The sequence below is a fragment of the Bombina bombina genome, chromosome 11, assembly GCF_027579735.1.
Source record: "Bombina bombina isolate aBomBom1 chromosome 11, aBomBom1.pri, whole genome shotgun sequence".
In the NCBI taxonomy this organism is placed as follows: domain Eukaryota; kingdom Metazoa; phylum Chordata; class Amphibia; order Anura; family Bombinatoridae; genus Bombina; species Bombina bombina.
In genome coordinates, this window is record NC_069509.1 from 6,593,401 (window position 1) to 6,608,213 (window position 14,813).

Sequence of the window (14,813 nt, forward strand, 5' to 3'; positions counted from 1 at the left end):
GATTGTGTGCGCCTACAGTGCACTGTGAAGAGAATGAGCCTATACATAGCATCATTTGGGGTGTGGGCGTATAGGTATGCAAGTGTGTGAGGAGGAGGGGTGATAAAGAGTGTTGGGAGGTTTTACTTAAAGGGGCATAAAACTTTACAAAAATCTTTAATTTTTCAGAAAGAGCAAACAATTTTTATATCGCTTTCCAAGTTATTTATATTATCAAATAGATGTAATTCATTTGGTATCCTTTGTAGAAGAATCAGAAATGCATTACTGGGACAATCTGAGTGCAACATGTAAGCCCACGGCAAGAGGCATGCACGTCTGCTCCTGAACATACATACCTAGGTATGCTTTTCAACAAAGGAACAAAGCAAATTAGAAAAAAAAGAAGTACATTGGAAATGTATTTAAAATTCCCTTTTATACAGAGTGGGTGTGGGATGAAGTGCTGTGGGGTTAGGGGATATGTAGGGTGAAGGGAGTGGGGGGCTAATGTGCTGTCAGGGGGGGTTATATAAGGTGAGGGGTGTAGGATAATGTAGTGTGTATAGATTAGGGGGTGATTGGTGTAGGATAATGTAGTGTGTATAGATTAGGGGGTGATTGGTGTAGGATAATGTAGTGTGTATAGATTAGGGGGTGATTGGTGTAGGATAATGTAGTGTGTAGATTAGGGGGTGATTGGTGTAGGATAATGTAGTGTGTATAGATTAGGGGTGAGGGGTGTAGGATAATGTAGTGTGTAGGATTAGAGGGTGAGAGGTGCACGGGTTGTGGGGGATATTGGGGTGTGTAGGATTAGGGGGGGTGATAGGTGCGAGGAGCGTGTGTCACGCCGCGCCGCCCTAGCCGTTGCTAGGGGCGCGGCGTCTCCTTCCCTGCTCGTTGTCAGGGGCAGTGTCGGATGCGTGCGGCGCTGACGCCATCGCCACACGTTCCAGATGTCGATCAGAACTCAGTGGCATGAATGCGCCTATTTAAATGTTTTTAGAACGATCTGTCACTGCCCAAGTATAGGTATTACTTTGTGTGCTCCTGGGTGTGACAGATCGTTCTTTCTTGTGCCTAATATCGTTACTGAACCTGCCTGACTACTCTACCTGTCTTAACCCTTAAACTGCTGGATTAATTGCTGTTGCTGAACCTGCCTGTCTGACTACTCTACCTGCCTTAACCCTTACACTGCTGGATTGATCACTGTTGCCAAACCCTGCCTGCCTGACTATTCTAGTGGTTTATCTTTGGGCTGCTTTACTGTTGCTAAACCCTGCCTGCCTGACAATTCTATTGGTTCATCCTTGGACTGCTCTGCTTTTGCCGCTGGGGACTGTCCTGCCTGTGGTGAGTGCCCCCTTCCTCATCTCGCTAACTTTATCTGCTCTATGATATTCCCTATCATTCCGGCTCGATGCCGGGATAACAAGACTACTGGCCGAGTTTGGTCTGATAGAGGAGTATCCCACGAGCATTTACCGTTACAGTGTGTAGGATTAGGGGGTGAGAGGTGCAAGGGGTGTGGGGATATTGGGGTGTGTAGGATTAGGGGTTGGGAGGTATGGGGATATTGGAATGTGTAGAATTAGGGGGTGTGAGGGGTGTGAGTGATATTGGGGTGTGTAGGATTAGTGGGTGCGAGGGGTGTGGGGGCTATTGCGGTATGTAGAATTAGGGGCTGAGAGGTATATTGGGATGTGTATGATTAGAGAGTGAGAGGTGTTTATAGATAGGCTTACCAGAAGTCCCACTTTTACTGGGATTGTCCCGGTTTCGAGGCGCTGTCCCAGTGTCCCACCCAGTTGTTCATTCTGTCCCAGTAGGGTTGCCACCTCCAGGTTTCAAATCATATGTCCAGGTTTCAGACCACCTGAAACCCAGACACATTATTCAAAATGACTGGACTGTGGCTCTCCAACATAGTTGGATGCTGGTACTTTGTTACATACAGCCCTGCTTAGCTTAACGTTCGTGTCCTTTAAAGTTTACATTTAGGGCTAGATTTATTAAAGCTGAGGCGTACAGGGGCGCGTATACGCACCCTTGTACGCCTCAGCTAGCCTGTGGCAGTGCGAAAATACCCGCAGGTATTCGGCATTGCACACGAGTGTGCAATCCCGCCCCCTGCCCGCGCACAGCCAATCACGCGCGGGCAGGAGCTGTCAATCTCCTCTGTCTGACTAGACTGAGGAGATTGAATTTCGCCACATTAGAGGTGGCGAAGAGGCTTCTTGTGAGAACTTGCAGCCGTAGGGCGTTAATAAATCTAGCCCTTAGTAATACAGGCTGAGTGAGCAGCATAGGGTTTTTCAATTTTGTAGTACTACTTGGATTATTTTTCTAAGATTTTAACCCCCCCCCCCGACCCATGGTGACATTGCCGGTAATACACCTTTAGGGGAATCATATGGGTATGACTAGGAAGTACAGATAGGAAGGATTTTTGGCCTGGATCTTGCTTTACTTCATGCAGGATAGCATTTTGGCTATAATCTTCCTGCATTATGGTATAGAGTAGCCTCTTAAACAGCTTTAGCAGGTACGTGTTTCTTTTTTACTTTGATTCAATGTTGTATTTATGTCTTATCAGTATTTGGCTCTGTTCCTTAATTAGACACATAAACAGACATCCCAACCTGCAAAAACTAATTTCAGGGAGGTGGCTTCACCCGCTACTGCGCCGCTACCGCCCCCCCCTCGCAGTTATATATTGGACACCTTGAAACCCTAAATAAGGGCCTTATCATTAAAGTAGCTTCCCGCTAAAGTCACATTTAAACAAAAAAAAAGTAGCTTTATTGCACAACCACATACAACAAACCTATTTTCCAGTGACCGTACGCATGTTGAATGCTTAAATATTTTAGAATGCGAAGTTTAAAGGGACACTGTACCCAAAATTTTTCTTTTGTGATTCAGATTGAGCATGAAATTTTAAGCAACTTTCTAATTTACTCCTATCATCAAATTTTCTTCATTCTCTTGGTATCTTTATTTGAAATGCAAGAATGTAAGTTTAGATGCCGGCCCATTTTTGGTGAACAACCTGGGTTGTCCTTGCTGATTGGTGGATAAATTCATCCACCAATAAAAAAGTGCTGTCCAGAGTACTGAAACAAAAAAAAAGCTTAGATGCCTTCTTTTTCAAATAATGATAGCAAGAGAACGAAGAAAAATTGATAATAGGAGTAAATTAGAAAGCTGCTTAACATTGCATGCTCTTTCTGAATTACAAAAGAAAAAAATTGGGTACAGTGTCCCTTTAATTACGTGCAGTAAATAAGGTAGTATTTGTGTTTTATTTTATTAGAATCAGTGGGGGCTTTTTGGTTACTGATGAATGCTTTAAAGGTTCTATAATGTCCCAGCAACTAAAGGCATTCCTTAAAGAAACACGTTTCCGGATTTGGGCCACATTGGATCATGGTACTTGGAGTTTCAGGGAGATTGCATTCCATTTGCTGGCATCAGGGAGCCGCTATTACAATTAGGGAGACTCCCTGAACTTCAGGGAGACTTGGGATGTCTGCATAAAACACATATTACACTGCAGATATTAAATTGTGAAATTGATCATTATGAAAGTGATAATTATGCTTGATGTTTGGCATTACTTAGAATCTGAGATTTAGATTAATGATTTATTTACCATGACAACGTAATGGTGCCTTTTTCACTAGGGGGTGGTGTTATGGTCTATTTAAACTGTGTGATTCACTTGTTTGAGGAAGGGTAGAGTATCCACGAAACATTACACACATAAAAGCTACTACTTTAAAAGGACCGGTAATTGCCACGCCCCCTTGACCACGCTCCTGACCACACCCCCACTGGCACCGCACCAGGTGGTCCCAGTTTCACCTCTAAAAATTATGGTAAGCCTATTTATAGAGGGGTAAGGCTGCCTAGTGTCCCGTATTCAGCTCAGCAGTCCAGTATTTTAGCATACTATCCAGTAACATCTATTCAAAATACTGAACATTTAAATGTCTAGTGTTTTAAAAGACCACGCTAGAGTTGAAGTTATGGGGGCTTACAATAAATTGCTGTAAAAAGGTGGGTCATCTGTTAACCTGGGCATAAGGTTGCCACCTAGTCAGTATTTTACGGTATTTTTAAGGTTCAGGTCAAAATTTAAAAAAGATTAAATATAGAAATAAAGATAAAAGAAAAAAACAAAGGAGGCGCCTGATAGGGTAAGAATAATAACCAAATAAGGTAAGACAAAGAGCAAATCACAGGTAGTAGTGCCAGTGTACTGGAGACCACCGGTCCCTTCAGTAGGACAGTCTCAGCCAATCTCAGCAGTCCGCTGGAGAGGTGGCGATTCGTGTCTGACACAGCGTCCTCGCATAAGGTAAAGACTACCAACAGGAAACACCCAGACAAACCATCTCTTCCGGCTCCACCACTGAATCAGATGGAGACAGTGCTCCTAAAAAGGAAACTGTTCCTCTTATGAGATAAAAATGAATTAAACTAAGCAAATTCATGTATTATTCGTCTGTAGTCTTTTATTGTACACTTATGTTATCTCTCTTTCTTGTTTAACTCTTTGAGCGCCACCTTTTTAATATTATTACCATTTATTTGATAGTATATATTATATAGATTCATTTCAAAGAAATAAAGATGTCATTGTGTTAGAACTGATTTTAAATGATCATTGGTTTATAATAAGGTTCTAACAGCTTTAGTTTTTAATTTATGATGAATAATTATTTATTACAGTAAATGTGGCAACCCTACCTGGGCAGCAAGTCATTGGTATTCTGGGTTTGGCACTATGGTGCCCACATCCTAAAATCATATGGCAGATAGCTGAGCTAGCAATCTGATGAATAAGCTCATGTTAATCACTGCCCTGGTTAGTGACAGAGAGCTGCTAGTTACTGGGCAGTCAATAAAATACAAACCTATCCCCTCACTGATTTAGGGGACATGGCTGGTAAGGTTTGTGGAACATGCCAGGGGTGCAGATGGTCAGGTTTGATGGATGACGCTGTATTTGTGGGGTGTAGATAGATGGTCATGTTTGGAAAATTATGATAGATATAGGGTGCTGATGGTGAGGTTTGTGGGAGGCTGTGTCAGGGGATGAAGGTGCAGATGGTGAAGTTTGTGGGAGGCTGTGTCATGGTTGGGGGTGCAGATGGTGAGGTTTGTGGGAGACTGTGTCAGGGTTGGGGGTGTAGGTGGTGAGGTTTGTGGGAGGCTGTGTCAGGGTTGAGGGTGGCAATGGTGAGTTTTGTGGGAGGCTGTGCCAGGGTTGGGGGTGCAGATGGTGAGATTTGTGGGAGGCTGTGCCAGGGTTGGGGTGCAGATGGTGCGGTTTGTGGGAGGCTGTGCCAGGGTTGGGGGTGCAGATGATGAGGTATGTGGGAGGCTGTGTCAGGGTTGGGGGTGCAGGTGGTGAGGTTTGTGGGAGGCTGTGCCAGGGTTGGGGGTGCAGATGGTGAGGTTTGTGGGAGGCTGTGCCAGGGTTGGGGTGCAGATGTTGAGGTTTGTGGGAGGCTGTGTCAGGGTTGGGGGTGCAGGTGGTGAGGTTTGTGGGAGGCTGTGCCAGGGTTGGGAGTGCAGATGATGAGGTTTGTGGGAGGCTGTGTCAGGGTTGGGGGTGCAGGTGGTGAGGTTTGTGGGAGGCTGTGCCAGGGTTGGGGGTGCAGGTGGTGAGGTTTGTGGGAGGCTGTGCCAGGGTTGGGGTGCAGATGGTGAGATTTGTGGGAGGCTGTGTCAGGGTTGGGGGTGCAGGTGGTGAGGTTTGTGGGAGGCTGTGCCAGGGTTGGGGGTGCAGGTGGTGAGGTTTGTGGGAGGCTGTGCCAGGGTTGGGGTGCAGATGGTGAGGTTTGTGGGAGGCTGTGTCAGGGTTGAGGGTGCAGATGGTGAGGTTTGTGGGAGGCTGTACCAGGGTTGGGGGTGCAGATGGTGAGGTTTTTGGGAGGCTGTGCCAGGGTTGGGGGTGCAGGTGGTGAGGTTTGTGGGAGGCTGTGCCAGGGTTGGGGTGCAGATGGTGAGGTTTGTGGGAGGCTGTGTCAGGGTTGAGGGTACAGATGGTGAGGTTTGTGGGAGGCTGTACCAGGGTTGGGGGTGCAGATGGTGAGGTTTGTGGGAGGCTGTGCCAGGGTTGGGGGTGCATATGGTGAGGTTTGTGGGAGGCTGTGTTATTTGGTGGAGTATGTTAAATTAGGAGGATTTAGCTATGCTTGGGGATGAAGAGGATCAGGTTTGGAGGAAGCTGTGTCATATTTTGGGGATAATGTTAGGTTTGGGGTATAAAGCTATGTTTAAGGGTGCAGATGGTAGGATTGTTGGAGGCTTGCTGATTATGTTTGGATTGGTGTTAAGATGGTCAGGTTTGGGGGATGAATTTATGTTTAGGGGTGAAGATAGGTCATTTATATGGGAGGATGGGTCAAGGTTGGGGGTGCAGATAGGTCAATTGTGTGGGAAGTTGAGTCAACTGTGTCGGAGGCTGGGCCAGGTTTGAGGATGCAGATCAGATCAGGTGTGTGGGAGGCTGGATCAGGGTTGAGGATGCAGATGGGTCAGGGGTGTGAGAAAGTTGTATCAGGGTTGGGGGTGCAGATGGGTTAGGGATGTGGGAGGTTGGGTCAGGATTGGGGGTGCAAGTCAGGTGTGTGGGAAGTTGAGTCAGGGTTGGGGTGCAAATCAGGTCAGGTGTGTGGGAGGCTGGGTCATGGTCGATGATGCAGATGGGTCAGGTGTTTGATAAGTTGAGTCAGGTTTGAGAGTGCAGATGGGTCAAGTGTGTGGGAAGTTAAGTAGGGTTTGAGGGTTTAGGTGGGTCAGGTGTGTGGGAAGTTGAGTCAGGATTGTGGGAGGCTGGGTCAGAAGTTGAGTCAGGTTTAAGGGTGCAGGTCATTTGGGGGTGCAGATGGGTCAGGTATGTGGTAAGTTGAGTCAGGTTTAAGGGTGCAGGTCAGGTCAGGTGTGTGGGAGGCTGAATCAAGTTTGAGGATGCAGATGGGTCAGGTATGTGTGAAGTTGAATCAGGATTGGGGTGCAAATTAGGTCAGGTGTGTGGGAAGTTGAGCCAGGTTTGAGGGTGCAGATTTTGTTAAGAGAATAGATTTTGGGGTTTGCAGGTTTAGGCTTAGATCATTCAAACACCATTTACAAGAAATAGAATTAGAATAAAAAGTTGATTTTATTGAGCTTGTTCTCCCCCCCAGGATTCCACAGTTCCAGTTAAGACATCCAAGAGCAAAGTGTGCAGGAGAGAGACAGAGGATGGAGGGGAAGGGAACACACTGGGGTCTTCCTTTCAGGAAACCCCAGAAGAAATAAATTACAGTGGTGTCTTTGGTTGGATGAGTTTATAAAATAAGACGCAATATACAGCAGGTTGGGGTGCACGGGATGTGCCATATGCACCCCCAAAGGGCTTGAATAGGGTCCCATTTATTCCTGGTCCTTCTCCTCTCCGTGGGTGATCACGTAGCAGATGTTCTTGTAGTCTACATTGCCGCCCACATCAGGGGGGAATGCTGTCCACATGTTCTTAATCTGTAGCAAGGAAAAGAGATTTAGTGAGTTCTGATGTCCAGTAGACCTGTCAGCCTCTCCATAACTAGACAGTAGAATGACACTTACCTCCTCTGGGGTAAATCTGTCACACTGAGTGGTGAGAAGCTCCTCAAGGCTGGAACAGAGAAAGACAAATAAAAGTGAGATACACAGCACAAGAAGAACTGGCAGGTCAGGCGCTAATGGGAAATGGGTGGCACCTTGAGGTAGATCATGTGTATTGTATGAGGAGAATGGGAAGTATTGAGTTGGAATAAGCTATACTGGCAGATATGTATTATAGGGGGGATGAAGTGTGTTATATGGGAAGTCAATTTGCATTATAAAGGGAGATACAGAGTGTTATACAGGGAGTCAGGGTGCATTAAATAGGGAGATACAGAGTGTTATACAGGGAGTCAGGGTGCATTATATAGGGAGATACAGAGTGTAATACAGGGAGTCAGGGTGCATTATATAGGGAGATACAGAGTGTTATACAGGGAGACGGTGCATTATATAGGGAGCGTGTTATACAGGGAGTAGAATGAGGTAAGTACTTACAACTGCTTTTTGATGGAGCCTTTGCCTTCAGGATCAAGCACTTTGAACGCCCCAGTGATGACGTCCTCTGGATCAGCACCTGTGAGTAGAGAAGTTTACAGATCAGATTCCTTATGGGGATCCAGGTTTGGGTAACAGATTTATACAGCGGCAACCACTCACCCTTCAGCTTCTCGCCGAACATTGTCAGGAAGACGGTGAAGTTAATAGGTCCAGATGCCTCCTTAATCATCTCATCAAGCTCCTCATTCTTCACGTTCAGACGTCCTGTGTGAGAAAAAGGAGGGTCCGTTATGTAAAGTGTAACTGAGGTTCTAGGCTCACTGTGTATTGTACATGTATATATCACTGGTGGTGCCAGTTGTGTAGTACAATACAGGGCTGCACTGTGTATTGTACATGTATATATCACTGGTGGTACCAGGGCTGGTGTGTAGTACAATACAGGGCTGCACTGTGTATTGTACATGTATATATCACTGGTGGTACCAGGGCTGGTGTGTAGTACAATACAGGGCTGCACTGTGTATTCTACATGTATATATCACTGGTGGTACCAGGGCTGGTGTGTAGTACAATACAGGGCTGCACTGTGTATTGTACATGTATATATCACAGCAGCCATATGAATCTGCTCAGACACAGAATACATTTTTATGCTACTAGCTGGCCAGAGCATTAGTGTTTAACACAGGGACAGAGGGTCACTAAAAGTAACTGCATGTGACACATTTGGTGATGTTAGTAGTGAGGTATTGTGCACTCACCCATAGCGGCAAATGTGTCTCTTAGGTCTTCCTTATCAATGATGCCATCTCTGTTCTGATCAATCACTGTGAAAGCCTGTGGGGACAGGGACAGACAGACACAGGGTGACAGACACAGGGTGACAGGGAGAGACAGGGACAGGGTGACAGACACAGGGTGACAGGGACAGACAGATGGGAGAGAGGAGATAGTAAAATATGATTAATTTCATACATTTTTAAGGACAGTTTTCACTTCTGATCACCCAGTTATTATGTTATCAATAGAGGTCTCACAATTAGTAGGTGACAAAATCTGTATAAATAGTGTCTTCCAAGTCAAATTGCATCTACACTATTATTTAGAAATGATAGTAATTAACATGGGTGGTATTTTACCCAATAAGGTGTCAGCTGTGTCACCATATGTCCCCAGCTGTCTCTGTCGCTCTATATATGGTCACTGCCTATGGCAGCTGCCTCTGTCTGTCATGTCACCCTGGTACTGAGCACCAAATATGTCAATAATGCCAAGAATTGTGTGACCCTCACTACCCCCCTCACTAGGGCATCTGATCAACTGCACACACTCCTGTAGTGCTGTGTATAAGGTAACCTCACTACTGTAGCACTGTGTATAAGGTAACCTCACTACTGTAGCACTGTGTATAAGGTAACCCCACTACTGTATCACTGTGTATAAGGTAACATCACTACTGTAGCACTGTGTATAAGGTCACCCCACTACTGTAGCACTGTGTATAAGGTAACCTCACTACTGTAGCACTGTGTATAAGGTCACCCCACTACTGTATCACTGTGTATAAGGTAACCCCACTACTTTAGAACTGTGTATAAGGTAACCTCACTACTGTAGCGCTGTGTATAAGGTAACCTCACTACTGTAGCACTGTGTATAAGGTAACCTCACTACTGTAGCACTGTGTATAAGGTAACCTCACTCCTGTAGCGCTGTGTATAAGGTAACCTCACTACTGTAGCACTGTGTATAAGGTAACCTCACTACTGTAGCACTGTGTATAAGGTAACCTCGCTACTGTAGCACTGTGTATAAGGTAACCCCGCTACTGTAGCACTGTGTATAAGGTAACCTCACTCCTGTAGCGCTGTGTATAAGGTAACCTCACTACTGTAGCACTGTGTATAAGGTAACCTCACTACTGTAGCACTGTGTATAAGGTAACCTCACTACTGTAGCGCTGTGTATAAGGTAACCTCACTACTTTAGCACTGTGTATAAGGTAACCCCACTACTTTAGAACTGTGTATAAGGTAACCTCACTACTGTAGCGCTGTGTATAAGGTAACCTCACTACTGTAGCACTGTGTATAAGGTAACCCCACTACTTTAGAACTGTGTATAAGGTAACCTCACTACTGTAGCGCTGTGTATAAGGTAACCCCACTACTTTAGCACTGTGTATAAGGTCACCCCACTACTATATCACTGTGTATAAGGTAACCCCGCTACTGTAGCACTGTGTATAAGGTCACCCCACTACTGTATCACTGTGTATAAGGTAACCTCACTACTGTAGCACTGTGTATAAGGTCACCCCACTACTGTAGCACTGTGTATAAGGTAACCTCACTACTGTAGCAGTGTGTATAAGTTAATCCCACTACTGTAGCACTGTGTATAAGGTAACCCCACTGCTGTAGTGTTGTGTATAAGGTAACCCCACTCCTGTAGCACTGTGTATAAGGTAACCCCACTACTGTATCACTGTGTATAAGGTCACCCCACCTCTGTAGCACTGTGTATAAGGTTACCCCACTCCTGAAGTGCTGTGTATAAGGTGACCCCCCTACTGTAGCTCTGTGTATAAGGTAACCCCACTCTTGTAGTGCTGTGTATAAGGTCACCCCACTAATGTAGCACTGTGTATACGGTTACCCCACCACTGTAGCACTGTGTATAAGGTTACCCCACTCCTGAAGTGCTGTGTATAAGGTGACCCCCCTACTGTAGCTCTGTGTATAAGGTAACCCCACTACTGTAGCACTGTGTATAAGGTCACCCCACTACTGTAGCACTGTGTATAAGGTCACCCCACTACTGTAGCACTGTGTATACGGTCACCCCACTACTGTAGCACTGTGTATAAGGTCACCCCACTACTGTAGCACTGTGTATACGGTTACCCCACTACTGTCGCACTGTGTATAAAGTCACCCCACTACTGTAGCACTGTGTATAAGGTCACCCCACTACTGTAGCACTGTGTATACGGTTACCCCACTACTGTCGCACTGTGTATAAAGTCACCCCACTACAGTAGCCCTGTGTATAAAGTCACCCCACTACAGTAGCACTGTGTATAAAGTTACCCCAATACAGTAGCACTGTGTATAAAGTCACCCCACTACAGTAGCACTGTGTATAAAGTTACCCCACTACAGTAGTTGACTTACCTCCTTGAACTCCTGGATCTGGGTTTGGTCAAACATAGAGAAAACATTGGAGGAACCACCCTCTGCTGCCTTTCTCTTGGCCTTCTTTGCTGGTGCCTGGGGAAGTGGTACAAATGGTATTAACAGACTAGTAAATAGTGGGGAGGTATCAGTAAGGGGGTAAGTAGCAAGTGAGGTATCAGTGAGGGGGTAAGTAGCACAGAGGTATCAGTAAGGGGGTAAGTAGCAAGTGAGGTATCAGTGAGGGGTAAGTAGCACAGAGGTATCAGTAAGGGGGTAAGTAGCAAGTGAGGTATCAGTGAGGGGTAAGTAGCACAGAGGTATCAGTAAGGGGGTAAGTAGCAAGTGAGGTATCAGTGAGGGGTAAGTAGCACAGAGGTATCAGTAAGGGGGTAAGTAGCAAGTGAGGTATCAGTGAGGGGTAAGTAGCACAGAGGTATCAGTAAGGGGGTAAGTAGCAAGTGAGGTATCAGTGAGGGGTAAGTAGCACAGAGGTATCAGTAAGGGGGTAAGTAGCAAGTGAGGTATCAGTAAGGGGGTAAGTAGCAAGTGAGGTATCAGTGAGGGGTAAGTAGCACAGAGGTATCAGTAAGGGGGTAAGTAGCAAGTGAGGTATCAGTGAGGGGTAAGTAGCACAGAGGTATCAGTAAGGGGGTAAGTAGCAAGTGAGGTATCAGTGAGGGGTAAGTAGCAAGTGAGGTATCAGTAAGGGGGTAAGTAGCAAGTGAGGTATCAGTGAGGGGTAAGTAGCACAGAGGTATCAGTGAGGGGGTAAGTAGCAAATGAGGTATTAATGAGGGGGTAAGTAGCGGGGAGGTATCAGTGAGGGAGTAAATAGTGGCGAGGTGTTATTGGGGGCATATATCAGGGGGGTGTTAGTGACAGCATATATCGGGGGTGTTAGTGGCTGCATATATCAGGGGGTGTTAGTGGCTGCATATATCAGGGAGGTGTAACATATATCAGGGAGCTATTATTGGGGGCATATATCAGAGAGGTGTTATTGGGAGCATATATCAGGGAGCTATTATTGGGGGCATATATCAGGGAGGTGTTATTGGGAGCATATATCAGAGAGCTGTTATTGGGGGCATACATCAGGGGGTGTTAGTGGGGGCATATATCAGGGAGGTGTTATTGGGGGCATATATCAGAGAGCTGTTATTGGGGGCATACATCAGGGGGTGTTAGTGGGGGCATATATCAGAGAGCTGTTATTGGGGGCATATATCAGAGAGCTGTTAGTGGGGGCATATATCAGAGAGCTGTTATTGGGGGCATATATCAGAGAGCTGTTATTGGGGGCATACATCAGGGGGTGTTAGTGGGGGCATATATCAGAGAGCTGTTATTGGGGGAATACATCAGGGGGTGTTAGTGGGGGCATATATCAGAGAGCTGTTATTGGGGGCATATATCAGAGAGCTGTTAGTGGGGGCATATATCTGGGAGGTGTTATTGGGGGCATATATCAGGGAGGTGTTATTGGGGGCATATATCAGAGAGCTGTTAGTGGGGGCATATATCAGGGAGGTGTTATTGGGGGCATATATCAGAGAGCTGTTAGTGGGGGCATATATCAGAGAGCTGTTATTGGGGGCATACATCAGGGGGTGTTAGTGGGGGCATATATCAGAGAGCTGTTATTGGGGGCATATATCAGAGAGCTGTTAGTGGGGGCATATATCAGGGAGGTGTTATTGGGGGCATATATCAGGGAGGTGTTATTGGGGGCATATATCAGAGAGCTTTTATTGGGGGCATATATCAGAGAGCTGTTATTGGGGGCATATATCAGGGGAGTGCAGGCAAGTAATAAGTGTAATGCTGAGGTATTAGGGAGGGGGTAAATAATAGGCAGTTTAAGAGGGTGTTATAAAAGGAGGGGACACACAATGAGTTACAAGAGGGGCAAATGACACAGACATATTAGCAAGGGGTAAGTAGAAAGAATATTGGGGGCTGTGCCAAGGATGGTTTTCTGGCTAACATGCAGATAAATAACCTGTTTGCTGTAGAGCTGCATGTTGCATATTTAAATAATTTTGATGAAAAAGCTCCCCATCATAAGACAAAAGTGGGGTATTTATTATTTCATCTCACCTGACTGACATGCCCCCTACCACCCAACTGGTATATGGGAAGGTCCCTGGTGTGTCTTGTGAGATGAGAGGCAACTTCCCAAGAAATTACATAGAAAGTGTGTTCCTCAGAAAGTGAGATTGCTCACACTTAGGGAAGATGTGGTGCTGTATACCCTCACCTGGGCTACTAATGTCACATTATATGAGTACAGTGGGCTACTAATGTCACATTATATAAACCTAGTGGGCTATTAATGTTACATGACACTATATAAGCCCAAATTCACTAAGAAATCCCTTCCAATGCTGTGTGATTCTATGCAGCAGATTTACTAACATATAGAGAATGACATGAGGCTGCAGACCCCTCACTAAATTCCCACCTCTACCTAGAGTGGTTATCCTGGGCCTGGGCAGTTTTCTTGAGGGACCCCTGCTGTTCCCTCACACTCACCATGTCCTCGGTTGTTGTTGGTGCTTGTCCTGTGCAGAAGGAGAGAGTGACATGAGAGGGAAGTGTTTCGGGTGGGCTTATATACCTCTTAGACCACAGGACACAGCGGCTAACTTTAGCCTCATCCTCAACTTTGGCTGTGAGGAGTTGGGAGGGTGGAGGAACCCGACGAAAATAGCTGAAACTCTTAAGGCGTCTTCTGATTCCTTTCTTGGACACACAAGGAAAGATGGAAACAGCTGTTAGGGACTGAGTGGGGGGTGGAAGGAGAGGGGATTGTGATGGCAAATTAAATGGGGGGCTGTGAGACTGGCTGCATTAGACAGGGAGCAATGACAGGGAGATGGGGGGAGCAATGACAGGGAGATGGGGGAGCAATGACAGGGAGATGGGGGAGCAATGACAGGGAGACAGGGGAGGGAGATGGGGGAGCAATGACAGGGAGATGGGGGAGCAATGACAGGGAGACAGGGGAGGGAGATGGGGGAGCAAGGAGAGGATGACAGGGGAGCAATGGGGTATGACGGAGAGGGGGTATTACAGGGTGAGGAGAGGGGGTATTACAGGGTGAGAAGACAGGGGTATTATGGGGGGGGAGGGGTATTACAGAGTGAGAAGAGGGGTATTACAGGGTGAAGAGATGGGTATTACAGGGTGAAGACGGGTATTACAGGGTGCACAGAGGGGTATTACAGGGTGAGAAGAGGGGTATTTCAGAGTGAGAAGACATGGGTATTACAGGGTACAGAGAGGGGATATTACAGGGTAAGGAGAGGGGTATTACACAGTGAAGATAGGGGTATTACAGGGTGAGAAGAGGGGTATTACAGGGTGAGGAGAGGGGTATTGCAGGGTGAGGAGAGGGGGTATTACAGGGTACGGAGAGGGGATATTACAGGGTAAGGAGAGGGGTATTACACAGTGAAGATAGGGGTATTACAGGGTAAGGAGAGGGGTATTACACATTGAAGATAGGGGTATTACAGGGTGAGGAGAGGGGTATTACAGGGT

The 14,813-nt window shown here is 46.2% G+C and overlaps 1 protein-coding gene across 1 annotated transcript; it reads right to left on the reverse strand.

Moving 5' to 3' along the window:
• Nucleotides 1-7,140: 7,140 nt before the first annotated feature.
• MYL11 (myosin light chain 11) lies at nucleotides 7,141-13,866 on the reverse strand. The gene is made up of 7 exons (XM_053694430.1): nucleotides 13,803-13,866; nucleotides 11,265-11,360; nucleotides 8,850-8,925; nucleotides 8,245-8,349; nucleotides 8,083-8,161; nucleotides 7,606-7,654; nucleotides 7,141-7,518 (listed from the first exon to the last, which is right to left on the reverse strand). Exons 1-7 carry the CDS (start codon nucleotides 13,803-13,805, stop codon nucleotides 7,414-7,416), a joined length of 513 nt encoding a protein of 170 aa, XP_053550405.1. The 5' UTR covers nucleotides 13,806-13,866; the 3' UTR covers nucleotides 7,141-7,413.
• Between the last annotated feature and the right edge of the window lie 947 nt (nucleotides 13,867-14,813).

Coding starts and splice junctions, on each gene's coding strand:
- MYL11 (XM_053694430.1), bottom strand. Junction 8,926..11,264: donor AGATCCAGGAGTTCAAGGAG/GTAAGTCAACTA, acceptor CTGTCCCCACAG/GCTTTCACAGTGATTGATCA. Junction 7,519..7,605: donor ACAGATTTACCCCAGAGGAG/GTAAGTGTCATT, acceptor TCCTTGCTACAG/ATTAAGAACATGTGGACAGC.